General features: G+C 51.2%; 1 protein-coding gene across 1 annotated transcript in view; it reads left to right on the forward strand.

The window, feature by feature from the left end:
• The first annotated feature begins 3,432 nt into the window (after positions 1-3,432).
• The window catches only part of VWA5B1 (von Willebrand factor A domain containing 5B1), a 37,927-nt gene continuing 16,201 nt past the window's right edge, over positions 3,433-25,158 (forward strand). Inside the window, exons 1-13 of the mRNA XM_023758320.1 lie at positions 3,433-3,571; positions 5,412-5,564; positions 6,862-7,132; positions 9,677-9,822; positions 10,659-10,790; positions 11,410-11,534; positions 14,360-14,536; positions 18,781-18,891; positions 20,585-20,787; positions 21,448-21,562; positions 21,971-22,156; positions 23,549-23,732; positions 24,497-24,687. Coding sequence (XP_023614088.1) covers positions 3,433-3,571; positions 5,412-5,564; positions 6,862-7,132; positions 9,677-9,822; positions 10,659-10,790; positions 11,410-11,534; positions 14,360-14,536; positions 18,781-18,891; positions 20,585-20,787; positions 21,448-21,562; positions 21,971-22,156; positions 23,549-23,732; positions 24,497-24,687 — 2,133 coding nt within the window. The remainder of the gene's footprint in view (positions 3,572-5,411; positions 5,565-6,861; positions 7,133-9,676; positions 9,823-10,658; positions 10,791-11,409; positions 11,535-14,359; positions 14,537-18,780; positions 18,892-20,584; positions 20,788-21,447; positions 21,563-21,970; positions 22,157-23,548; positions 23,733-24,496; positions 24,688-25,158) is intronic.

Here is a 25,158-nt window from a genome sequence, read left to right on the forward strand (position 1 = left end):
CTGCATGTCAGTTGCCCCACCTGGAAAGTGAAAGTGGGTATGAGCATTGGCAATGATTGCAAAGCATTAGGACCTGGAAGGTGCCCCCATTAAGAGTCCCTCCTCTGAGCTGCACCCGGTTCAGGAAGCTGGGATATGGGCCAAGAAGAAGGGGATGGGCGTGCTGTTCTCACAGAGCTCACAGCCCTGGGCAGTGGAGGAGACAAGCTGTTGCAGAAAGGCAGTTACAGTGCTTCATGATGTGGGATGTGACAGACAAGTGCTCATAGGCTGTGGAAGCCCTAGGGAGGGATGTGTCTGATGGACCGGGGTATCAGGGGAGGCTTCATGGAGGAGGTGACAGTGGAACTGGGCCTTGAATGGTGAACAGGACTTTGTAGAGTAGAGGAAGGCAACAATCATCCCGTAAAAGGCTCAAGGATGGGAAAGAACCTGACCTGTTCAGGGAGGGTGCTGGCATTCATTCCTTTATTTCACTTTGTAAGTATTTTTTGAGCACCTGCTACATGGCAAGCACTGTGCTGGGTACTTTACACATTTAATTCGATTTAGTCTTCACAGTGCCCCTGCCCTCACCCAGTTTTATAGATGAGGGGACTGCATTCAGGGATTACATGACTCAGGGTGGGTGAGGCAGTAAGTTATCCACCAGGATTCAAATCTAAGTTTGGCTCCAAAGAGGCCTATCTGAAGGACAGCGATCATTTGGGATTTACAAGTTCTAGACCCGTAAGAAACAGTCGTGGTATTTAAATGGGAACCTCCTCGAACCTGTGTAGCACCCTCAGGGCTCAGGCTCAGCACAACATCTCATTCAAAGAAACACAGTCCGACACCCACACCATTCAAAGCTTTCTTTGTGACTCTTAAAAAATATTGAATGGGGCCCAATTTGTAACTCAGGGCACCCCTTCTAAAGAATCCTCTTTTCTCCCCAGTTCTCCCCGTGGCTGCTCTAAAGCTTCTAGTGGCCCCTCCATCCCCATGACCCCACCCCTCCTTCCTCCCAACCCATTCAGTCTCCTTTCTCTTTTCTCTCAGCCCTCTAGCCCAGCGGTTCTCAACCTGTGGGTCGCGACCCCTTTGGAGGTCGAACGACCCTTTCACAGGGGTCGCCTAAGACCACCGGAAAACACATATATAATTACATATTGTTTTTGTGATTAATCACCATGCTTTAATTATGTTCAATTTGTAACAATGAAAATACATCCTGCATATCAGATATTTACATGACGATTCATAACAGTAGCAAAATTACAGTGATGAAGTAGCAACGAAAATAATTTTATGGTTGGGGGTCACCACAACATGAGGAACTGTATGAAAGGGTCGCGGCATTAGGAAGGTTGAGTTGAGAACCACTGCTCTAGCCCATTTTCCAGATTCAGCATCACATAAGTCAAGGACCTGGTGAAGACAGGTCGAGTGGCAGATTAGGGGAAGAAGGTGGGGAGGGGAACATGTTGGTCCTGACGCCCTAAATTCAGCCCCTATCACTCCTGAGGCCGAGCCTTCGCTTTTCACACTGTCCTGGACACAACATTGGTGGTTTCTTCCCTGTCAAGTCTCTCCCGGGTGTTTCCTGTGGCCTGGTGCCCACTGGAGGCCCAGCTGGGATGGCTGGAGGGTGGATGTTCCTCATTATTTGCTCGGGTCCCCATCTGTCACAGGGATGGCCCTGGGCTCCTCCCAGGAGAAAGCCCTGCACAAGTGCCCCTTGTACCCCGATGTCCTTCAGACACCCCAAATTCATGTGCAAACCAAACACATCTCTTTTGAGGCCTCAGTATCCTCATCTACAAGATAATACTGCACCTAAGATTGGTGTGGGGATTAAACGAGAAAATATATGTGCCTGGCAAGTTTTTAATGTTCAACAAATTTCAGCTGCTCTTGAAATTCTTCCCCCTCCCCCCCCCCAATCTCCTCTGCAGCTAGATTGTAAGCTCCCAAAGGACAGAGCGGTCTGTCTTTCATCCCCAGTGGAAGGTAGTCCGTGCTTATCAATGCTGGATGGATTGATGAAAATATGCATGAATTAGGCCCCGAAGAGTTTCCAGTTTACTCTTCCCAAGAGGGCTGATTTGTTAAGGGGCCGGTTCCCAGGGCCTTTGCCGTGTATTATCAACATCACTTTCCAAACACCACTCCCCAGCTCAGGGACGCCCCCAGGAAGCCTGGGGTGGGCACCAGGGGTAGGAGGAGAAGACTGGGTTGGATAAGTTGCCCTTGGCAATGCTCCACCCCAGGATGGACTGAACCTTAAGTCCAAGTTCGCCCCGCATCTGGGTGCTCGTTGCCTGCAGCTGCCTTCCCCAATCAGCATTCGGCCAGGAGTGAAGCAGGAGGAGGGAGGAGGCGGGGAGTGTGGGTGGCCCCAGGTGAGATTCAGGAAATGAGCTCCACCCTCTGGTCTGACCCTGCCAGTAGCCAGGCTTTGCTGAGGCTACCAGGACAGAGAACCCCCAGAGAAGGCAGCTGGGGGATCCAGCAGCTCCCCGCCTGCTCCTTATCTACCTCCTGTTGTCAGTCAGCCTGCGGGAGATAAGCCAGGGCTGAGAGCCGTCTGGGCCCGAGCCACAAAGGAGAACATAATTAAAAAGACACTGCTGGCGTGGCCGAGGGGGCGAGGATCCTGCTGGGACGTGAGGAGAGCCTGGAGGGAAGAGTTCCGACTTAGAGAAAAGACAGAGTAGTCAGCACTCAATGAACAGCCTTGCAAATAGGCTACCAGCCCATGGTAGCTTCACCTGGCTCAGAGACGAAAACCCAGAGAGAGCCTGCCCTCCAACGGATATTCCACGCCCTTTGTTTGACTTCACTTCCCACTCCCACCCCCCGCCCCCCCTCATGGGGCAGTGGTCATCCAGGAGGGTCCCAATGGAACATCGCCCTAAGAAGTGCTCAAGTCTTTCCTGTTGGAATGAGGACAGTCATCCATTCTTTTACTCATTTAAGCAGCACTGAGGACACAGTGGGTAGATTGACTGAAGTCAGAGGAGGAGGGGCTTGATGAGCAATTCCATCCCCTCCTTTGGCAAAGGAACCATCTGCAGCTCAGAGGCTCTGGGGCTGACAGAGGGTGGGTCAGGCCCGGAGGGCATTGTCTGCCGGGAGAACTCCAGGACTGACGGGGCTCTGATGGGCTCCAGCCCCACCTGTGCACCAGCCCACCGAGCAAATCCAGGCGGGTCCCCTGTCTTCAGGCCTCAGTTTCTCCACTGTGAAATGGGAAGAAACGGAACCACCACTTCTCTACTAGTTCAGCGTTATCGGGGGTCACCAACGGGAAAGTGCTTGGGGAAAGGGAAGAGAATGAGGGGCCCACTGCCTGGGGGGTCTAAAGTGAGAGAACTGGGCTGGTGGGGGGATGAGGGCCACTCTCACTTCCTGTCTCCCGCAGGCCCTGAAGGCTGAGTAGCCAGCGGGATGCCCGGTCTGCTGAACCAGATGACAGGGGCAGCCCTGCCCCTCACTGCTTCTGACGTCACCTCCTTCGTCAGTGGTTATGCCCTGGGTCTGACTGCATCCCTCACCTATGGCAACCTGGAAGCCCAGTCTTTCCAGGGTAAGGACCCCTCCTCCATATTGAATCCCCACCCCACCAGCGTAGCCGATGGACACTGGGCAAGGCCTGGACCTTCTCCGAGTCTCGGTTTCCTCACCTGTAAAATGGGGATACCATTTCCGCCCAGCAGGCCTCAAAGCTGGTAGCAAGTGGGGTCAGGGTTTGAGCCCAGGTTTAGCCCAGCCCTGCCAGCTGGCCCAGCGCTATTTAGGTCCCACAAGGCACGCCCCCTTCGTCAAAGGGCCCGCCTCCACTTCCTCCGGGAGCCTCACGGTGGGAGGGGCCTCGAGACTCAGTGGAAGCCAGGAGTTGCCAGCCCCAGGTGTGGCTCTGGTCCCTGTGACTCTGGAGAAGCCACTGTCTTCTCAGAAGCAGGATGCCCCTTTGCCTGTCCGGTGGGGCGTGGGGAGGAGCAGATGAGGTCTGGAGTGCAGAAGAACAGTGTGGAATGAAACAGCCTGCGAATATGAATCATTGGGTGGGGCAGCCAGGACTGTGGACAGACGTCTGCCTGGAGGAGTCATGTGTAAGTCAAACTCCTCTCTTTCCACTGAAGGAAGGGAGTTACCAGGAGGGCGCTGTGACGACTTGTCGGGGTAGGATTCCCTCCCACCCACAGTTGGTCCCCTCCGAAATCCCCTGGGCAGACAATGACCCTGTGGAAGGAAGCCCAGAGAGGGTGGCTTAAAATGGGACCCGCTGGGGACCCAGGAGACTAAATGACGAATAACTCGGGGACAGCCCCTTGGCTTTCTACATTAAAAAGGCCCAGTCCCCATTTTATAGATGAGAAAACTGAGCCGCAGGGGGATGGGAAGCAGGCGTTTGTGAAGGGCTCACTGGGGGCCCAGCATTGTGCTGCCCCCGTGTTGGTGGGCAGATTAAATGAGATACAACCTTGATCCTCCCTGTGGTCCCCACACCATCGAGCCATCCACTTCACTCAGGGGCTGCTTAGAAATGCAGATCTAGGCCCCACCCCAGAACTCCTGAGTCAAAATCTGCATTTTAACAAGACACACCCCCTCATCCTTGATCTGTGTGCTCTTAAAGGCTGAGAAGCACTAAGGTATAAACATGTGGGCACATAGCTTATTTTTTCCATTTTCATGATGACCCTATGAGTGGGGCTCTATTATCCCCAGTTTACAGATGGGGCTGTGAGGCTTAGAGAAACTAAACATCTTGTCCAAGGTCACCAGGCTAAGAGAGGGGGCAGGGCCCAGATTCAAACCCTAGTTTACTTCCTCCAACGCCCCAGCTCCTGGGAGCCACGGACAGCAAATTCACCAGGCACAGGTGTTTTATTTGGCCCACACAACAGGTCACATCAAATCCAGAATTTACTTTCTCTCGAAAAGTCAGAGGCCCTGCCCACACTGGCCTCACGTGCCTGCAGAGTAAGCATTGGCTGGGACGGGGGGGGGGCTGCTGTCCCTTTTCCAGTAGCCCCTGTGCTCACAGAGTGCCCGGCCTCAGTGCAGAGCCATGAGGTCCCAGCCCAAGTCCTCTCTGGCAGCCTCTAAATCAGCGGTTCTCAACCTGTGGGTCGCGACCCCTTTGGCGGTCAAATGACCCTTTCACAGGGGTCGCCTAAGACCATCCTGCATATCAGATATTTACATGACGATTCATAACAGTAGCAACATTACAGTTATGAAGTAGCAACGAAAATAATTTTATGGTTGGGTCACAACATGAGGAACTGTATTTAAAGGGCCAGAAGGTTGAGAACCACTGCATGGCAGTGAGTACCAGCCTAGGCTTGGGTTCCTTCCCAGGGGTGGGGTGTGCAGGGTGGGGCCGGGGCACCCCGTGATGCTTGGTCCTGCTCCCACAGGCCTCTTCGTGTACCCGCTGGATGAGTACACCACGGTGATCGGCTTTGAGGCGGTCATTGCTGACCGGGTTATAACGGTACAGATCAAGGACAAAGCCAAGATGGAGAGTGGCCACTTCAATGCCACCCACCTTCGAGCCACAACTGTCACAGGTAAGGAGGCCAGAAGGGCTGTGCAGGATCTGGGCCCGGCTGAAGTCTCGGGCAGGCTGAAAGGGTAGCAATGGCGTACGATAGAGAGAGCATGACAGTAGGAGTCAGGAATCCTGTGTGTCACTGGCCCTCTCTGAGCCTCACCTTACTGTCTGTAAACAGAGGCCAACTCTCCTCATCTAGGAAGCATGGTGAGGATCAGAGGGTTCAACCACAGGTTCTAAAGCTCTCTCTGCAAAACAGAACAGCGTGTCATTTAAGCTCAGAGGTTGTGGAATGAGTCACACCAGGGTCTGACTCCCTATTCTGGTCCTTGCAAGTGGTGTGAGCTCAGATAAAAAATAAAAATTATCCGTAAAATGAAGCTAATAATTATACACACCAAAGCTCAACAGAGAGCATGTATGCAGAGCACGCACCAAAGTCCCTGGTACAGACTAAGTACTCAAATTGCTATTGAGGCTGCTGAGGCTCAGAGAGGGTCAGTGACTGGTCCAAGGTCACACAGCATGATATATATATTGTTGTTGTTGACAGTATTATAGATGTCTCCCATTCCTTCCCTCCTTTGCTCCCCTCCACATGTTTGAGACAGGGCTTGAATCCAGACCAAGTATCACATGATGTAAGAGATCCTCACCATTGGATCTATGATCGAAGTGATGTTTGTTCATCTGATCATTGAGACATTCAAGAATATTTTAATGAGCACTTACCAGGTGTAAGCTGCAAAGTTGCCCTCAGGCTGATACGACCACTCACAGCCCGGAAGAATAGCTAGGATGTGCCTAGCAGTGACCATGAGAGCAGGTGGAAAGTGGCTGTGCCCAAAGAGGTCTGGATAATGTCAGAGGAGGGAAAGAGGGGTACAGATTGGGGGCCGAGGGGTATCCATGGAGGGGTTCCTGGAGGGGTTGGATAGAAGGGTAAGACTGGATAAGTAAGGGTGAGGGGATGGGCCTTACAGATAAAAGGACAGAGCAAAAGCATGGATCCCAAGGTGGGGCATGCTTGAATGTGGTTCCTGTGGGGAGGTAGAGTCTGCGGATGGAGACGTGACCCTCTGTTGGGGTTTTGTGGGTCCAAGTCTCCCATTCCCTGCAGGCCTGGCGTCAGGCCCATGCAGGTTCAGATCCTGGTTCAACGAGTTAGTCATTTGCTGAGGAACTTGGCTGAGTCACCCCTACGCTGAGCTGTTTCCCATCAGCAAAATGGGCGACTCAGACCTACCACACAGCAAGCTTAGGGGGCACTAGCGATGCTGGACACAGTGGCTGACTCCAGGCCTGGCGCTTAGGAAACATCCTGCGAGAGGGGGTTTCCGTGGTCCCGCCTTCCTGCACACTGGGAAAGGTGGCTTTGGATGAGGATTTGGAGCGGATCCTCTTCGTGGTCAACCTGGGGACCATCACCCCGATGGAGAACGTCAAGGTCTTCATCAGCACCTCCTCAGAGCTCCCGACGCTGCCCAGTGGGGCCATGCGGGTCCTGCTGCCTGCTGTCTGCGCCCCGACCGTGCCCCAGTTCTGCACAGAGAGCGGTGACCCCTCCAGCCAACAGGCCCACGGGTAAGAAGCCCCTGGCCGGACAAGGGGACAAGGGTCAGCGTCTCAGGTGGGCAGTGGGGAGCCTGTCAGGTGAAGTCAGGGTGTGCAGGGCGGTGGGGATGGAGTTGAAGGTGAGGCTCGGCGTTGGAGGCCACCCCCTGAACAATGGTTCCTGCCCCTCTCACTTTTAGAGCATTGGGGTCTCCCTGATGCCTTGGAATGCTACTGGCCAGATGTTCTGGAATTTGGACACCTTGGGATTAGAATTTCCAGGCTTTATTCTTTCATGCACTTAGGACACTGAGTTGAGTGTTAGGGATCCAAAATCCTCACAAATCCTGCCTTTTTAGAACTTGGTGGGAGAGATCATTATCCAATGAATAACACCCTTAATGTGGACCCACTGGTGCACTTGCATGCATAATTAATTATGTGAAAAGTACAAAGAAAGAGACATTCATTGGGCTAAGAGTATAAAAGAGAGACCCGCCCTAGCTGGTTTGGCTCAGTGGATAGAGCATCAGTCTGTGGACTGAAGGGTCCCAGGTTCGATTCTGGTCAAGGGCGCGTACCTCGGTTGCAGGCTCCTCTCTGGCCCGGGCCCTGGTTGGGGCACGTGCAGGAGGCAACCAATTGATGTGTTTCGCTCACATCAATAGTTCTCTCTGTCTTTCCCTCTCTCTTCCACTCTCTCTAAAAATCAGTGGAAAAATATCGCCAGGTGAGGATTAAAATAGATAGATAGATAGATAGATAGATAGATAGATAGATAGATAGACAAAAGAGGGACCCAACCCAGAGGTCCTGGGCCAGGCCAAGCTTCTCTGAGGAGTGATATTTCAGCTGAGACCTGGGGGATGCGGGGGATGTAGGCACAGATCTGGCATTCCCTGCAGGGAGAACAGCAGAGGCAAAGGCCCTGAGGCAGCAGGCTTGGTGTGTGTGAGGAGGCAGGCAGGCTAGTATAGCTATAGCAGGTGGGAGAGTGAAGGAGAGAGGTCAGAGGGCTGAGTGGAGTCAGATCGTGTAGGACCTTGAAGCCGAGGCTGAGGACACTTATGCCACAGCAGAGAAGCTGTAGGCACAAGCCAGTCTCAGCCCAGGGGACACCAGGTTGCATGTTACCTTTGTAAGTACTGTCATAGGTGCCAAGTTTGGTGACTTTGAGAGGCAGGACCTGGCGGAGCTGAGGACAGCCAGGACTTTGGCAGATCAGGAACAAGAGGCCCCTGAGGTGGCCCCAGGAAGCAGGTTCCTGCCCATCCCAGCAGGCAGAGTTAGCAGAGGTGCTCGTGGGAGAGGCCTGCATCAAGTCCCGATGAGCCTCAAAGTTGCTCAGAGAGAGAAAAATAGATAATACCCAGTGTTGGTGAGGATGAGGCCTCTCCCACCTCTCTATCTAAAAATCAATAAAAACATATTTTTTAAAAAATTAAATAATAAGGGAAGTAATGAGTGAGATTCATAATAGAATATAATCTTTTCAGTTTAAAGTGCATTCACAACCAAACGCCACCACGGATATGTGCCCTTATTAAGGACATACATCAAAGACCTTAGAGCAGCGGTTCTCAACCTGTGGGTCGCGACCCCTTGGTGGGTCAAACGACCCTTTCACAGGGGTCGCCTAAGACCATCGGAAAACACATATATAATTACATATTGTTTTGTGATTAATCACTATGCTTTAATTATGTTCAATTTGTAACAATGAAAATACATCCTGCATATCAGATATTTACATTATGATTCATAACAGTAGCAAAATTACAGTTATGAAGTAGCAATGAAAATAATTTTATGGTTGGGGGTCACCACAACATGAGGAACTGTATTAAAGGGTCGCGGCATTAGGAAGGTTGAGAACCACTGCCTTAGAGGGCGTTCCCATGGGGAGGGCAGGAGAGGGACCAGGATCACAGATAGGGTGGGGGCAACACAGAAAGAGAGCCAGAAACTTCAGACACTCATGAAAAACAACTATGTCATTATTATCCCCATTAAATGGATGAGAAAACCAAGGCTTTTTCGAGGGCTCCCAGCTCCCAGACACAGAGCAGGGATTTGAGAAGGGTTGTGATATAGTCGAACGGGAGCCAGACAGACTGGATGAGCATGCTCACTCTGCCAAGTCCCGACTGTGGGAATGTTGGGGCTAGTTGCCTCATCTTGCTGAGCCTCAGTTTCCCCGTGTGGGAGATGGGGGAGACGGGGGCCAAGTGGCTTTTTTCTGAGGGTTCTGGTGAGAACAATGTGTGCTAACGCTGTGGAGCACTGAGCCTGGCCCCTGGCCCAGCCCTCCAGGGTCTCCCCGGGATCAGGTTGAATGGGAGAGTAAGGGTCTGGGTGGGGGGGAGCTCCTCAGCCCCTTTTCGGGCTGGGCTGCAGGGGAGCCAGGGCTGCCTGAGACTCACCGTCCTCTCGATGTCCTTTCACGAGGCACCCCCACCCCTTCTGCCTTGGTCCTGGCTGCCCGCTTCCTCCTCCTCCCTCTTCTCCTCCTCCTCCTGCTCCTCCTCCTCCTCCTCCTCCTCCTCCTCCTCCTCCTCTCAACCCCCTTCCCAGCAAAGACAAGCATTGCTTCGGCGCCCGGGCCCTGGACTCCTGGAACAAGCTGTGCCTGGCAACTCTTCTGGACATGGATGTGTCCAACCCCATGGAATATGAGTTCAACTTCCAGCTGGAGATCCGTGGGCCATGCCTGCTCGCAGGTGAGAGGGAGCTGCCCAGACCCAGGTAGGCGCCAGGAAGACTTGAGGCCCCAGGCTGGGGAGGGCTTCCGGCCCAAAGCTGCCCAGGGCAGAGAGTAAGGGGAGGGTGGGGGATGTGACAGGCCCGGATGGAGGACATCCTGAAGTACATGGAGCTGCACGGATTCCCATTTCCTGCTCCCCAGCCACAGATGAGCCCCTCCCAATGAGCCTTCTAGGCTGTCCACCCCACCGCCATGGCTTCCTGGGGAATGTGCATGGCGCGGGTGGGTCCTGGTCCCCTCCCAGCGGTTCAGCCATAGAGCCGCTTCCTGCTTCTCACTTACACAGCGGAATCACCAGGGATCTTCCAGAATCCTGCCACCCATTTCCCGCCTGAGCTTCAGGGGCCCTTGGTCTGGGCTATGCCTTGGGTATTGGCTATTCAGAAGGTCCCAGGCCATTCTAACCTGCAGCCAGATTCGGAGCCATTGTTCTGACAGTTCCCCTCTCCAGCCCACTCTAGGCTTTAAAAGGCTGTGGTTTCTTGTCAACAAGTGTGTTGTCAGAGCAGCATGGCATTCCAGCCTGAGAGGTGTTCATGGGGTGCCCACCGATCCAGCGTTGAGCATCTTCTGTCTTATGCGCCTCCATGGGAGGCAATTCCTTCGACTCCCCGCCACTGGGTCCCCACTTTGCAGATGGGGAAATTGAGGAGACGTGTCCATGGCTACCCAGCTGGGCAGGCGCCCCTGATGGGCAGGAGTGTCATCTCTGGCTTGCATCTCAGTGTCCCCCACAAAGCCCCTGTCTCTCTCAGCGCTCCTGAGCCTAACCCGCCTTTCTGTGCCACTCAGGGGTAGAGAGTCCGACCCACGAGATTCGAGCCGACGCCGCCCCGTCCGCATGCTCGGCCAAGAGCATAATCATCACCTTGGCCAACAGGCACACCTTCGACCGGCCTGTGGAGATCCTCATCCACCCCAGCGGTACCGTGCCCCAGGGGGGACCCCCAGGAAGCCTGTGGGAGGGAGGAGGTGCTGAGCCCGGGGGCACAGACAGGTGGCCCCTCGCCCAGTGGTCAGCCAGGGAAAGGGTAGGGGTGCGTGGCAGAGGAGAGGAGACCAGCCTCCTAGGAAACTTGGCTCCAGCTGGTGGAATTGAGTATCTCCTGCCCCAGAGGCTCCAGGGTCTCGTGCACCCACTGGGGCACTTTGTCCGCAGGCCAGCTGAGCAGAGGATCTTTGAAACCCAAGCTCAGGGAGGCCCTGGCAGCTCTGACCTCTCAGGGAACAACTCTTTTGTCTCTAAGAATTCATTAGAATGCCAGGACCTGAAAATATCAGAGCAACCAGTCCCACTCCCATTTTACAGATGGATAAACTGAGGCCCAGAGAGGGGCCATGGGTCAGCCATGGCCACTAGGCACTTCTGCCTCCCAACTAAGGAGTCTTCCCATGGCCTCACCCTGCTTCGGGCAGCCAGGGCTTCTGTACCCCTCTTCCTACTGGGAGTCCTCCCCACTCTGAGGATTCCGCCCCTAAGCTGAGGCCCCTGGCATCACCCTCACACTCGGGCACGTGCCAAGACTTGATCTCATCTCTGCAGAGCCCCACATGCCACACGTCCTGATGGAGAAAGGGGACATGACCGTGGGAGAATTTGAGCAGCACCTGAGGGGAAGAGCAGATTTCATTAAAGGGATGAAGAAGGACAGCAGTGCAGAGCGAAAGGTGAGGGCGACTGAAGGAGGAGCCAGGGGTGGCAGAACCGGGGTGGCACTGGGGACTTGGACTTCACTGAGGAGAACGAGCTGGGGTGGGGACTTGCCTGAGGTCACGTAGCGGCTGGTGGCAGGTCCTCCTCAGTGTTTCCCTTGGGAGGTGGGGGTGGGGGGGATGGGCAGCAAAGGGCCAGGGCACTGCGGGGCAGAGGCAAGTGGCTCTCAGATGTAGCAGTCACCCTGGTGCTGTCCTCACACTGTCTGCCAGGTCACCTTCTAGAGCAGCGGTTCTCAACCTGTGGGTCGCGACCCCTTTGGCGGTCGAACGACCCTTTCACAGGGGTCGCCTAAGATCATCCTGTATATCAGATATTTACATTATGATTCATAACAGTAGCAACATTACAGTTATGAAGTAGCAACGAAAATAATTTTATGGTTGGGTCACAACATGAGGAACTGTATTTAAAGGGCCAGAAGGTTGAGAACCACTGTTCTAGTGACTAAGCCAGGTACCTAAGCCAGGTAAAATTCTCCGCTGGTGCTTCCCCAGGTATTACCCACTGAGTGGTACCCGACAGCCGGTGCACTCCCAGCTCTTTACTCCTGGGCCTCTGTTTTCCCACCTGTTGAATGGGTCTCTTGCTGTTCCTTCCTCTGGGTCCTTGGTGGCTGTTACATAGACAGTAAAGATAAGGAAGGGAAAGCCTAACTAAGATCCTGCCCCTCTGCCTACCCTCTCCCCCACGAAGCCTAAGGACAAGAGACCCTCCGCAGAGGGGCCTCGTGGGGAAGAAATGCTGGGAGGCTCAGCCGATGGCCACAAATTGTACCGGCAGTCGCCCTCCTGTTCATGACCCTGCACACTAAGCCGGGTCCGAGGCCAAGATACCTTTAAGAATGATGGCCCACTTCTTTTTATTCTCTTTGTTATTGGCTGAAAAAACTGAGGTTTAGCACCCCAAAATCACTATGAGCTGGAGCATGGGAAGACCATTCTCTTGGGATTTGACTTGGATGGCAACGAAGCTAAGGACTTAGACTCAATCCGAGGGCAGTGACACTAGATTTAGGAGCCCTTCCCGTTCCTGCGGGCCTGGCTGGCAGAGGATGTGGCCACTGAGGAGTGTACGGAAACACATGTAGATAGCCTACTGCTCACCCCGACTGTTAGAGGCCCCACTGGAAGCACCTGCTTGGTGGGGATGGGGAGGATGACAAAAGGAAGGTGTAGATGGCTCGGTGCCCATCACATCACTGCCAGTTAGCGACCCACTGGAAATACCTCTCCCAGAAGTGCCCCCTCACCCAGATGAGTCAGATGGGAGAAGAGGCTGAGCCTGGTTCTCAGAGTGGGGGTGCCAATGCCAGGTGTGTACTGAGCTCTGAGAACTACATCATGTGGACAACGTGGTGGTGGGGGGCAATGGGCCTCCCAGGCTGGAGCTGGGTCCCCCGCCTACCAAACCTTAAATCAATTAGCTCTGGGACCACTGAAGCGAATGAGAATTAGTTTGCCACCTTGGGTTGGTTATGAAATACCCTGTATTCTCATGAGCTCCAGGAATGACAGCCATCAGCCCGAAGCTGCCCCAAAGTGATGAGTTTATTATAATTAGATAATGGCAGCTTGAGGAGCCATTGGAGAATCCTGAGCCAGGGGCCCCCACTCTCTGAGAGGCCGATGTGGCTGTTACTGCCTTGGGCTCTGTCATCGAGAGAGCCAGGCTGGGCGTGGCTCTGGCAAAGGAGCTCCCTGCGGGACAGAGAGCCTGATCCTTTGCCAAGGAGGGAGGCAGGCAGCCAGAAGGCAAATGTCAATCAGGAAGAGTGGGAGGGACAAGCTGTCAAAACTGTGATTTAGCAAAGATGGAGCAAATGGCACAGGAAGATAACCATGTAGAAAAGATGGCGATGCGGTGAAAAGCAGAGACAAATAGAGAAAAAACAAACTTGCACACACAGGTCGGTGGTAGACAGACCCACACAGATTCATTCTCATTTATTCAGTCAACAAACACTACGTGTCCAATAGATGTCAGGCTCCATTCTAGGCATTGGGGAGGCCACACTGAAAATGACACATCCTTGTCCTCATGCAGCTTACCTTCTAGCACAGGGAGATACACAAGAAGTAACCAAATGAGCACGGTCCGTTTGGAGAGGGCTGGGGACCAGGAGAGAACTAAAACAGGATGATGTGGGAATGAGTGGCAAGCACTGGCTGCTGTTCAGCCAGGTGTCTAGAAAAAGCCTGTCTGAGAATGAGACCTGGTGGACGGTGAAGAACTGGAAGCAGAATAATGGTGACATGTTTGGGAAACAGGCAGCTGTGCGGGTGAAATGTGGGGAGTGGGCAAAGATGAGGTGAACAGGCTGGCCGGGGTCAGGCCCTGGGGGCTTCATACGCCATGGCACAGGGTATGAGGGGAAACCGTTGCTTAGGCAAGAGAATGGCAAGAATGGCCTCGCTGCCTGCTCTACACAGAATGGACCACCGGGGAGTCAAAGTGGAGGAAAGGGGCCAGTAAGAGGCGATGGCAAGGGCCCAGGCAAGAGATGGTAGTGTCCTGAACTTGGGTGGTGGCAGTGGAGACAGAAGAGCACACATTCGGGGTGTGTTTTAGCTGCAGAGCTAGCAATCCTTCGCTGAAGGAGCAAGAGAGGAAGCAACAACTCCTCCGTCTTTGGTTTGAACACCTGGATGGGTGGTGATGTCATCTACTGAGTTGGGGAAGGGATGCAAAAGACCAAAACTGAAAAACAGACACAAAGGGACCTGTCCACCCAGAGGCAGTCAAATAAAGAGACAGAGAGTTTTTCTTTCTCCTCCAGACAGAAATCATCCGGAAACGCCTCCACAAGGACATTCCCCACCACTCTGTCATCATGCTCAACTTCTGTCCTGACCTCCAGTCGTTCCAGCCGAACCTGAGGAAGACCCATGGCGAGTTTATCTTCCTCATTGACAGGAGCGGCAGCATGAGTGGGACCAACATCCACCGCGTCAAGGTACCTGTTAGAGGACCCCTCCCCGGGGTCTTGTGCTCCAGGGTAAATCAGCTGTGCTCCCCCAAACCAGCTTCATCAGCACTTTCGGTTCCAAGAAGCCCCTCTTCCACACCTGAACCACCTTCCTAAATGGCTCTCCATGTCTAAAAGGAACAACAACAGAGACACCCAAACTCAATGTGCTCCCAAAAGAAAACCTTGAAGTGGTATGAGCAGAGGCAGAACTATTGTCCACTTACAAGGGATGAAGTTATCAACATCTTCCCTTGACATTCTACAACCTTCGCTGAGTGCTGCTCAGGCTAACACAGCTCAGTAGGTACTGAGTGGAGAGGGGTACAGCTGGGTGTTGAATCCAGCTAATAATCCTGAGGTTAGTGCTATTGTCTCCATTTGCCAAAGTGGAAAGCCCATCCTGAGAGTTTCAATAACCTACCCAAGGTCACACAGCCGGTGTGGTCTAATACTAAACCCATGTCTGTCTGTCCCTACGACCTGACATCAGAAATTCACTGGAGATGGCCCCTGTCATCAAATAATGTGTAGAATCCAGTAGAAAAAATTTGGTTCTTTTTTTTTCCCCTCGAAATGCCTAATATGGGCAAAATTTTGTGGTTGGCCGTCTAAAAAGACAGCAGGGTGTAAACTCAGTTTCTGCCCTCAAACCAGTCATGTATGGAGCATGGTCTCACTGCTGTGGAGACTTTTGATGAGTGAGGAAGACAGAGTAATCACCTTTCCCCCAATGTCTAAAAGCATATCCTCTCCCTCAGGAGATTCTTCGCCTCAGTTCTGGCATTATCCACCTCTCCCTTGTATGTCTAGCTGTGCAGGCCTGTCTCATCTGGAGTTATGGGAAACTCATTAAGGAAAGGGCCAGATCTTTGCTCATCTATCTCTCCCCATGGGGCCTTGCTCTATATTTAGGCATAAAAAACCCTCAGTCATGGTTCATTGAACTGGGTAAAGGATCACAGTTCAAGAAAACAAGGCATGAGGGAAGGAGAAGGGGGAGGGCTCAGTTGTCACCTGAAATTTCGCTCCTTTCCCAGTTTATGCCTGGAGCAAACTCTTGTTCCCAGGGCAACAGGATAAGCAAGGAGAGGAGAGGTTAGGTGGGATCTGTGAGGCCAGCTAGCTCCTCAGTCATGCTATGACTGGGTTTGGTCTTGAAGCATGAGAGAGCATCCTATATGCAACCCAAGTTCCTGTTTGAGGCCTCTTGACACTGGGATGCAGGACTGGTTGGTACCTTCTCCCCGCCCCCGCCCGCCATCAAAAACAAATACTGGAATGGGGAGCTGTCCACAGTGCTGGAGTGCTGAAGCATAGTCCAGTGCCCATGTGTATCCCATTCCACAGCCGGACCAATTTGTAAGATGTCTCCACAGTTACTCTAAGTATCATGGGATCATGGAGCATCCCTTAGAGAGCACTGAATCCACCTTCCCTGCCTATTTCCAGGTAAGGAAACTGAGTCCCCGAGAGGCTGTTTCTTCCAACATCACAGTGCTAACAAGGGAGCCTAAGCTTTCCCTATCCTGGCTCAGTGCTCATTTTCCTCACCTTTCTGATAGGGAGTTACACCTACTCCCCCTTTAAGGAAAGCTCTCTTTTCTGATCATGTCTCTTCTGCTGCATGACTTAGTAAAAGAGAAATGCCTGGGTTCCAGGATCGAGTCTGCCACTGGCTGGCTATGTGGCTTTGGACAGATTGATTCTCAACTCTGGGCTTCATTTATACTGTCTGTAAAATGAGAAGGGAGGGTTAATACAGGGAGGCAACCACATGTCCTACATCGCTTTGTTCCCTTCTCCCAAGCCCAGGCAGACATCAACAACTGACCGTGACATTCTTTACCGCGCTGAGTCTGGACTCAGTCTCTGTATTGTTCTCATCAAGGTGCTGCAGGCCATTACTACCAGCTGAATGGAGCTGGTTCCTGAGTGGAAATCCATTTCCTGAACTAAAGACCTTTCCAACCTTGACATTCCAGAATTCTCTGATGACAGCTCCCTCCAGGGCTCCTCTCACAGTTCCTTCCCCCTAGGAGTCTTGCTTGCTTGCTTTTCCAGCTCAGCTCCCTGACCTCAAGGTTACCTTTCACAACTGGCTTTGCATCAGCACAATCCATTCTGCTACATACGCCTGCCCCTTTTAGAAAAAGACACAGAAATTACTCAGGCCACACACCCCTCCCCCCACTCCCCCACTCCCCCTCTTGATAATGAGGTCATTGGGGGGGTTGCTTGCATCATTAATTGTGGCCGATTATGTTGAAGTTTTAGGAAAAACTGGAAATAGGGAGGTGGGAGAGAATAGAAATCCAAACAGCCACGCGGAAGGGGAAAGTTCAACCAATTTAATTTCCTGCAGCTGGTCTCATTCTTCAGCTGCCACTTGCTGCCAAAAACACGGCTTTGAAAATTCTAATAGGTGTGAGCAGAGACAATCTGTATGGATCAGCGACGTCTCCTGCTAGCAGGAGTACACACTAGCGGCTAATGAAAAAATAAGCAGATCTGGACTTCTTTCATAGAGACACAAAATGGATTGACACAAGCAACAAAGAGAACATTAACGTTAATGTTTACAGAGGGGGTGGGAGAGGGGCTGCGGGCCCTTATGGTGTGGAAGTTGCTAGGATCCACTTACAGCTGTTTACTTCTAAATTCTGGAGTGGAACAGCTTGTTTCCCTGAAGCCATGCTGAGATCCCTGGGCTGCCATCAATAGACTATATGGGGGTGAGGGAGGGCCCTCCCCCCAACTCCTGGGTTCTGTGCCAAGGCAGAGCCAACATGAATGAAGATTTCAGAGCTGTGTTGTTGTTTTTTAAAGCTTCGCTTTTTAAAGATTTTTTTAAATGTTTAAATTGATTTCTAGAGAGAGGAAGGGAGAAAGAGAGAGAGAAAAAAACATGGATGTGAGAGAGAAACTTTGATCAGCTTCCTCCTGCATGCCCCCTACTGGGGATCAAGTGCCCAACCTGGACATGTGCCCTGGCCAAGAATCGATCCAGCAACCCTTTGGTGCACAGGACGATGTCCAACCAACTGAGCTTCACCGACCAGGGCTCAGAGCTATGTTTTGAAAGCCTCGGTCCTATCTTTAGGTTTTGCGATCCAGTACAATTCCTAAACTCTCGAAGCCTCTGTTTTCTTCTCTGTAAAATAAAGGTATTAATATTAATATGCATCTTGTTGGGTAGATAATAATAACCACTTGCTGACTGTCTACTCTGTGCCGGGCTGAGGCTCAGAGGAATGACATAACTAGCCCAAGGTCAAGTTAGCAATAGTGAAGGTACAATGTAAACCCAGATATGTTTAACATCAAAGTGCATCTTCTTAACCACTCTTTCAGAGATTAAATGAGGTGATATAAAGAGTGTGTCACAGTGCTTGATCTGTAGTAATTGCTTGATACTTATCATTGCCTCATCATCAATATCATCCTTTTTCCCTCTTGGCATCTCCTCCCCTTTTCTTCTTTGGCATCGTTTTTCCAATATACCTTTATCCGGGTCTCCTGATGTTGCATAGTTAAGTAGGTTACGATTCTAATGTTCACTTTGCAGGCAGAGTGACTCGTGTCTGAGTCCTGCCTCCACTATTTACTATCTGAATGCTCACCGACAAGTTGCTCCCCTCTCTGTACCTCAGTGTTCTCTCCTATAAAATGGGGATACTATTGTGCCTGCTTCAAGGGTGATTGTGAAGATTATATGAGGTAATGTAGGTAAAGTACATCCTGGGCATTCAACAAATATGACCTAAAGAGACTGTCCCAAAGGGATTCATTCCTAGTCAATGATAATTAGGGTGAATTCTGCTGCAAAAGGCTCCGAGAGCCAGAAGCCTGCCCCATCACCAGGGTGACCCGGACCAGGCCACATGCCTCCTTTAGACATCAATTTTGTTTTGGCGGAAAGGAGTGGGTGCTCCCTGCTCTCCCTACCTCTCAGGGTCAGCAGGAGGTGAGATGGAACTGGCAACCATAACAGAATGGCTTTGAAAAGTCAGACTTGCTACACGAGTGAGAAATTTCATGAGATGGTTTTGGCCCAGCCTCCGCTCAGCATCAGCAGATTTCTTGATCTGGGGGGAAAGGTGTTGTTGGGTGCAGGCACGGGGTGGAAGGCCTGTGTGGGACAGATTCCTGCTGGGATAATAATACCGGTGTGAAGTGGAAGAAGTTATAACTCCTTCCCGAATCCTGAAAATCCCTTTCTTGCCTGCCAGGATGCCATGCTGGTGGCTCTTAAGAGCCTCATGCCTGCTTGCCTCTTCAACGTCATTGGGTTTGGATCCACGTTTAAGAGTCTCTTCCCTTCCAGTCAGGCCTACAACGAGGTAAGAAAGGACCAGGCTGGGACCAGGAGGGGCGGGTGGTGAGGAGCAACGGACAGAAAAGGAGAGAGGAGGCCTGCTCACAGGCTGTCCACACGTATAGGACCAGGATGGTACCCAGGAGCCAAGAAGGAAAGAGAGGCTAACTCTGCTCAGGCAGTTCTCTGACACCTCAGCCTTCTGACACCCTCCTCTTTAAAATAAAGAACATGTTGGACAAAGTGTGGGTGTGCGCAGACAGGGGTCCAGGAAGGGGTAGAAAGAGGATGCATAGCCTAAGCCTGCCACTCACTGAAGCCTCTATCTCATGAGGACAATAGATCCGTGCAAGGTTGAGCCAAAGAAGTGAACAGGAAGGATGGCCGAGTGAATAGGTGGGTAAGTGGGCTGAGAATGGGACTCATGAGACTCAAGCTACAATTTTAAATAACAGGACTGTGGCCCCAGCAGCACGTTCAGAATTGCAGGCCTAGGAATTGGAGGGAAGGAAGGGAGGGAGGGAGGGAGGGAGGGAGGGAGGGAGGGAGGACGGACTTCGGAGCCACTTTTCAATTAAAAGTAGTTTATGGGTGTTTAAAATGCAATAATAATATATTGATTATCCCACAGCCTTTGAAACTAGATAATCAAAAAGAAAAATATGTAAATCTCACATGATCACGTCAGAAAAACAAAAGGAAAAACAATATTAAGAGCTTAGAGTAAATCCCTCCAGAACTTGTTCTATGTATTACCCACAGTTTCAGGAAAGATAGGATTAGGCCTTCCAGAAACTACTTTTCTAACACAACAGCCCCTCATGAGCACATTTTTATGACATGAAGTATAAATCTGCAGCATAATTCTAATGGCTGCCTAGTGTTTCACTGCAGAGAGGTGTGACTTATTTAACTAAACCCCTGCAGTTGGGCACTGGAGTTGTTTCCTTTTTTTTTTTTTTGCTTATCACCTTTGTATCAAAGGCTTCACATCCCTCCTTCATGATTCCCTTGGGATAAATTTCTAGTCTTTCTGGCTCAAAGGTACATTATACATTTTAAGACTTTTGAGCATGGATGTCGGAAGAGCATCTTCCTGAGTCAGGAGCAGAAGGACATCTGATGTCCAGTGAGATCTGTCCTTGCTGTAGTGACATTCATCCGAGGCCAGTAATCCTGGGCCAGAAAGGACAATGATAAGTTAATATAACACCGAGAATGGTAGCATGGCAGGCACTGGTGGGGGTGTCATTGGGCAGAACCATGTCAAATAAGTGTCCACCTTTTATTCTTCCTGTTTGTGGGGCAGAGGTGAGATTGGGAACAGGACTCAACTCTGGCGAGGTTGAAGTATTATCTAGGGCAGCGATTTTCAACGGGAGTGCTGTAAGGATTTCTAAGACATGCAACACCTATCTATTTAGTCGGGGGCACTGACCTCTTTTCCCCTAGATTGTCACACACACAAATGACAGCGGCCAACGCATTAGCCATCTGGTGTGAATGAATCAAAAGTATACTTTTATTTTTGTTAGATCGGCAACAAATCTATTTTGTGATATGCCTCAGGATTTTAGTAATTAGTTTATGTTAAAAAAAAAAAAAGTTGAAAATTGCTGATCTAGGGAAACAAAAGGACTCCTCCCCCAAGGGGCTCAGAGTCTCCGCACCCTACGGTGACCCTGGGAATTCTCTCCCTGCCTGTGCCTTTCCTGCAGGAGACCTTGGCCATAGCCTGTGAAAACATTCAGAGAATGCGGGCTGACATGGGCGGCACCAACATCCTCTCCCCGCTCAGGTGGGTCATCCGGCAGCCAGTGCACCGAGGCCACCCGCGACTCCTCTTCGTGGTCACAGACGGGGCGGTCAACAACACTGGGAAGGTGCTGGAGCTGGTGCGAAACCACGCCTTCTCCACCAGGTGGGCACAAGCTGAAGGTCTAGGACGTGGTTATCCCGGGCTGCCCTGGACTGGGGTTTCCAGAACCCGGGCCACATGGAAAAAATGCCAGAAGACAAGGAAAGACCCTTTTAGAGCAGTGGTTCTCAACCTTCCTAATGCCGCAACCCTTTAATACAGTTCCTCCTGTTGTGGTGACCCCCAACCATAACATTATTTTTGTTGCTATTTCATAACTGTAATTTTGCTACTGTAAACAATATGTCATTATATATGTGTTTTCCGATGGTCTTAGGCGACCCCTGTGAAAGGGTCATTCGACCCCCAAAGGGGTCGCGACCCACAGGTTGAGAACCGCTATTTTAGAGCTTTGCTTCCAAGGTCGTATGGCTGACCTCAAAGTTTGCCTCTCCCCCTCAAAGTTCAGGAAGGATGAGATGCCCACACCTCTGCATCCAGCTCCCAACCAGCAGCCTGGGCAAAGGAAGCCCTTCCTGCTGCTTAGACTCTGCGCTGGGGCGGAAGTCATGGGCTTCACGTGTGAATGGAAATGCCCATGGATGGCCCTCTTCCCCGGCCCTCTGCCTGAAGCTGGACCAGCTGTGAGAGAGTCCGCCTGGATCAGGAGACAAAGATGGCAGAGAGGATGGGAAGTGGCAGCCCCTCTCCTCCCCTGCCCAGGTGCTATAGCTTTGGAATTGGGCCCAGCGTCTGCCACAGGCTGGTGAAGGGGCTGGCAACCGTGTCCAAGGGCAGTGCTGAGTTCCTGATGGAGGGGGAGCGGCTGCAGCCCAAGGTAGGTGGAAGGGCCCCCGTCCCTCTGCTGCTGGACCCTCACTCTGACACGTGGGGAAAAGAAGGCCCAGGAAAGCAAATCGACTTGCTCAAGATCACTCTCTGGTTCATGTTTTTGACACAAACTTTCTGGGTGCCCCGGACTAGTCACAACCCTCCTTTGAGTCCTGGATTTTCTCATTTATAAAATGCTAAGCTTAGGGAAGACGCCAGCAAACATTTGCTCCAACTCTGGCATTGTAGGAGCCTAAGAAGTGGCATGTTCACTGGTGGGCAAGCCACCCCAAGGCCCCTTGTCACTTCTTTCCTGCTCACATCCCCGCATGGTCATACCCACCTGGGCTTCGTGCATCTGGACATACCTCAGCTCACACATCTCCCCAACCAGTGTTCTGATTCTGCCCCACAGATGGTCAAATCCCTGAAGAAGGCCATGGCCCCAATCCTGAGTGATGTGACTGTGGAGTGGGTCTTCCCGGAGACCACCGAAGTGCTGGTCTCCCCCTTGAGCACCAGCACCCTCTTCCCTGGGGAACGGCTGGTGGGATACGGCATTGTGTGTGATGCCTCCTTATACATCTCCAACTCCAGATCTGTAAGTATCTTAGAAATGCCCGGGGTCAGTGGGGGTCCAGAAACATGCCCTTGCAGCCATCCGTGCTGGAAAGACTGTTCCTGGCAGGAAGGAACGAACTGGATCTGGGCTTATAGTTGTGAGGAATAGTTGCCAGGCCATGGAACGCAATCTACAAATAACTAATGAAATTAGAAAGACATAACTTTTCAACCCAGAAATCCCTTCTAAGGGATCTAACAGAAATAAACTGATATAATGGAGTTATGTCCAAGGATTTATTGTAGCATTTTTTGTGATGGCAAAAACTATGGCCACATATTAATGCTGCTCCCCTCAAAATGTCGTTTGATGTTACACGCAGCAGGAGAATATTGTGAAAGACATTATTACAAATGATTTGGTAGCCAGAATATGAATTTCTCATCAAATAAACTTAATTATTGAGAGAGGACAGCAATTTGTACAACTGAACTGGTCAATTCGGTTTCTAATTTTCTCTTGTAAATTCCAGGACTTCATAAACTTCTTTTTCTAGTCCAAAGGTACTCATAGCCTCCCCAGAGCTCCCAAACTATTGTTTAGTAGATCAACAATAATAGGTACCATAAGACACTGTGGTCTCACATACTTATTTTCATTGAACTGATTTTTAAGGTGATTTTCTACTCCTTTTTTCCTTTTCTACTTTGTCCTCTTTCCTACACCAGGTGACTTATACTTTGGTTGTCTGATCAGGTTTGACTTACTGTTGAAGGAATGAAGTTTAATAGCATTTTCTCTTTGTGATTTTTAGAGCTTGTCATCACCTTGTATTTATCAATGGATGACATGTTGACTTTTTGACTGATAAAGCGTTAAATGTAAATATAAATACAGCCACTAAGTGAATGCTTAACCATAGGGGTGGTAGAATATTGCACAATCAAATGTTTAAAAGAATAGTTGACATACAGGATTTCCAAAATGTTTAAAGTGCAGCGTTCAAGATACTGCTAAATAGAAAGTAATATGGTCCAGTTTTTGTAAAACAAAAATGATCCCCAAAAGCCTTTATGTTTTATATGTATGTATATACTATGGAGAATGGAATGGGAGGAATAGATGGTTCATTCTGTTCATTTTGTTTACCTATTTGGAGACAGCAGTGGCATTTAGAATTACCTTTTAAATTTTTTTAAATAAAGAATATAATTTAAAATATAAACAATGTGAGTGATATGAAGTAATTTTCATTCACCATCTCATAAACAGAAGTCTGCCTAAATTCTCCAAGCTAGCAAAACACTTTTTTTATTATTCCACTTCTCACATGGACTCTCCACCACCTGGCCTCACACTGCTTGCTGCTCTGTGGATGTCCCTCCTGCCATCTAGCCTAATTCCCAACCTTCTTCCTCTCCCTTCCTCCAGGACAAGAGGAGACGATACAGCATGCTGCACTCTCAGGAGTCCAGCAGCTCTGTCTTCTACCAGTCACAGGATGAAGGGCCCGGCTCAGACAATGCAAATTGTGCCAAGAGCTTGGGGGAACCCCTCGACCTGCGGCAGGCCACAGATGCCCGGCCGTCCAGTGGCGACCCCGCCACCAGTCCTGGTAAATCTGCCACCCTTTGTGCTTCACTCACTTCTCCAGAAGCTATGATCGCTCCATTTTACTGAGCACTTACTATGTGCTAAGCACTTTATACAAACAGTCGCATTGAATAGTTAGCAGCTGCAGAGGGGGCTACCGTTTATTCTACAGATGAGGAGACTGAGACAGGGAACTTCAGTCACTTGGCTGAGCTCGTGGAACTTGAAAGAGGTCGAGTGCAGAGAGTCTAGACCTGTCTGCCTCCAGAGCCACTTCATGGTTTTAGTTTCCACTCGGAGGGTGTTTCCTGATCACCTACCCAGGCTAAGTACTGAGCACAGTGTGAGCAGCAAAGATGACTCGAACGTAGCACCTGTCCTCAGAAGCTCTCCATCTGGTGAGAGGGATACAATTGGACTTAGTTCTGAGAGGAAGCAGAGTGACATGGGCCACAGGAGGTTCTGGGCAGCAGACATTGCCTGAGCAAAGGTGTGGAGGTGTGACACCTAGAAAATACATCCACAGTTGGTTACTCAGCTACTGTACTTGGACACATGGAACCTTGAAAAGGGAACAGAAAGGAGAGTCGCTAGGTGATAGATTAGGGCCCGGTTAGGCCAGGCTTTGAATGCCAGGTGAGGTGAGGCACCCAAACATACGTCAGTAGGTGAGCAGAGGAAAGATCAAGACGTTTTCAAGCATGAAAGGGTATGCAAGCCCCTCCCTCTTTGCCCGCTGTCCTCTTCTTGCACTCTGGTGGCTCCTCTGTCACCGCCCCTGTCCAGGTGTGGGCCTCTCCCAGCGACGACGGGCATATAGCACCAACCAGATCATCGACCACAAGCCCTCCCCGAGGGCCACCACGGTCAGCGACCCCACGATGGCTGCCAGGAGATACCCACTGCGGAAAGCCAAGCTGCAGGACCTCATCAACCAGCCCAGCCCAGATGCCCAGCCGAGACAGATTGATTTGCAGGTGCCCGGGCGGGGCAGGGTGGAGTTGGGGGAGGCCATGGGTGGGGGTGAGCTGTGTCTCCTGCTTCAACCGGAAGGATGGAGCCTGTCCACAGCTGACCGAGAAGCGAGTCACCTCTTCCTTCATCTGCCTGACCCTCAGTGACCCCTTCCTTACAATGATACCCATTGGCCAATGACAGCACCAGTTCTCTGCACACAGCACTTCCCAGTTGTCAAGAAGCCTCCCCATCTGCTCTCATTTGATTTTATAGCAGCCCTGGGATAGGAGGGGGTTGGAAATGAAGGGTAAAGGTCACACAGCTTGTCTGGAGATTAAAACCCGGGACCCACTTCCTGCAAAGCTCTTGCTTCCCTCTCCATCACACACTGCACCTTCTGCAGATACCAAGGATGGTACATCCACCCAGGGCAGGGATGCTCTCAGCGCTACAGCCACAGCAGGGCCAGTTGCCCCCTGTCCAGCTAGACC

The sequence above is a fragment of the Myotis lucifugus genome, unplaced genomic scaffold (genome assembly GCF_000147115.1).
Source record: "Myotis lucifugus unplaced genomic scaffold, Myoluc2.0 scaffold_128, whole genome shotgun sequence".
Classification (NCBI taxonomy): domain Eukaryota; kingdom Metazoa; phylum Chordata; class Mammalia; order Chiroptera; family Vespertilionidae; genus Myotis; species Myotis lucifugus.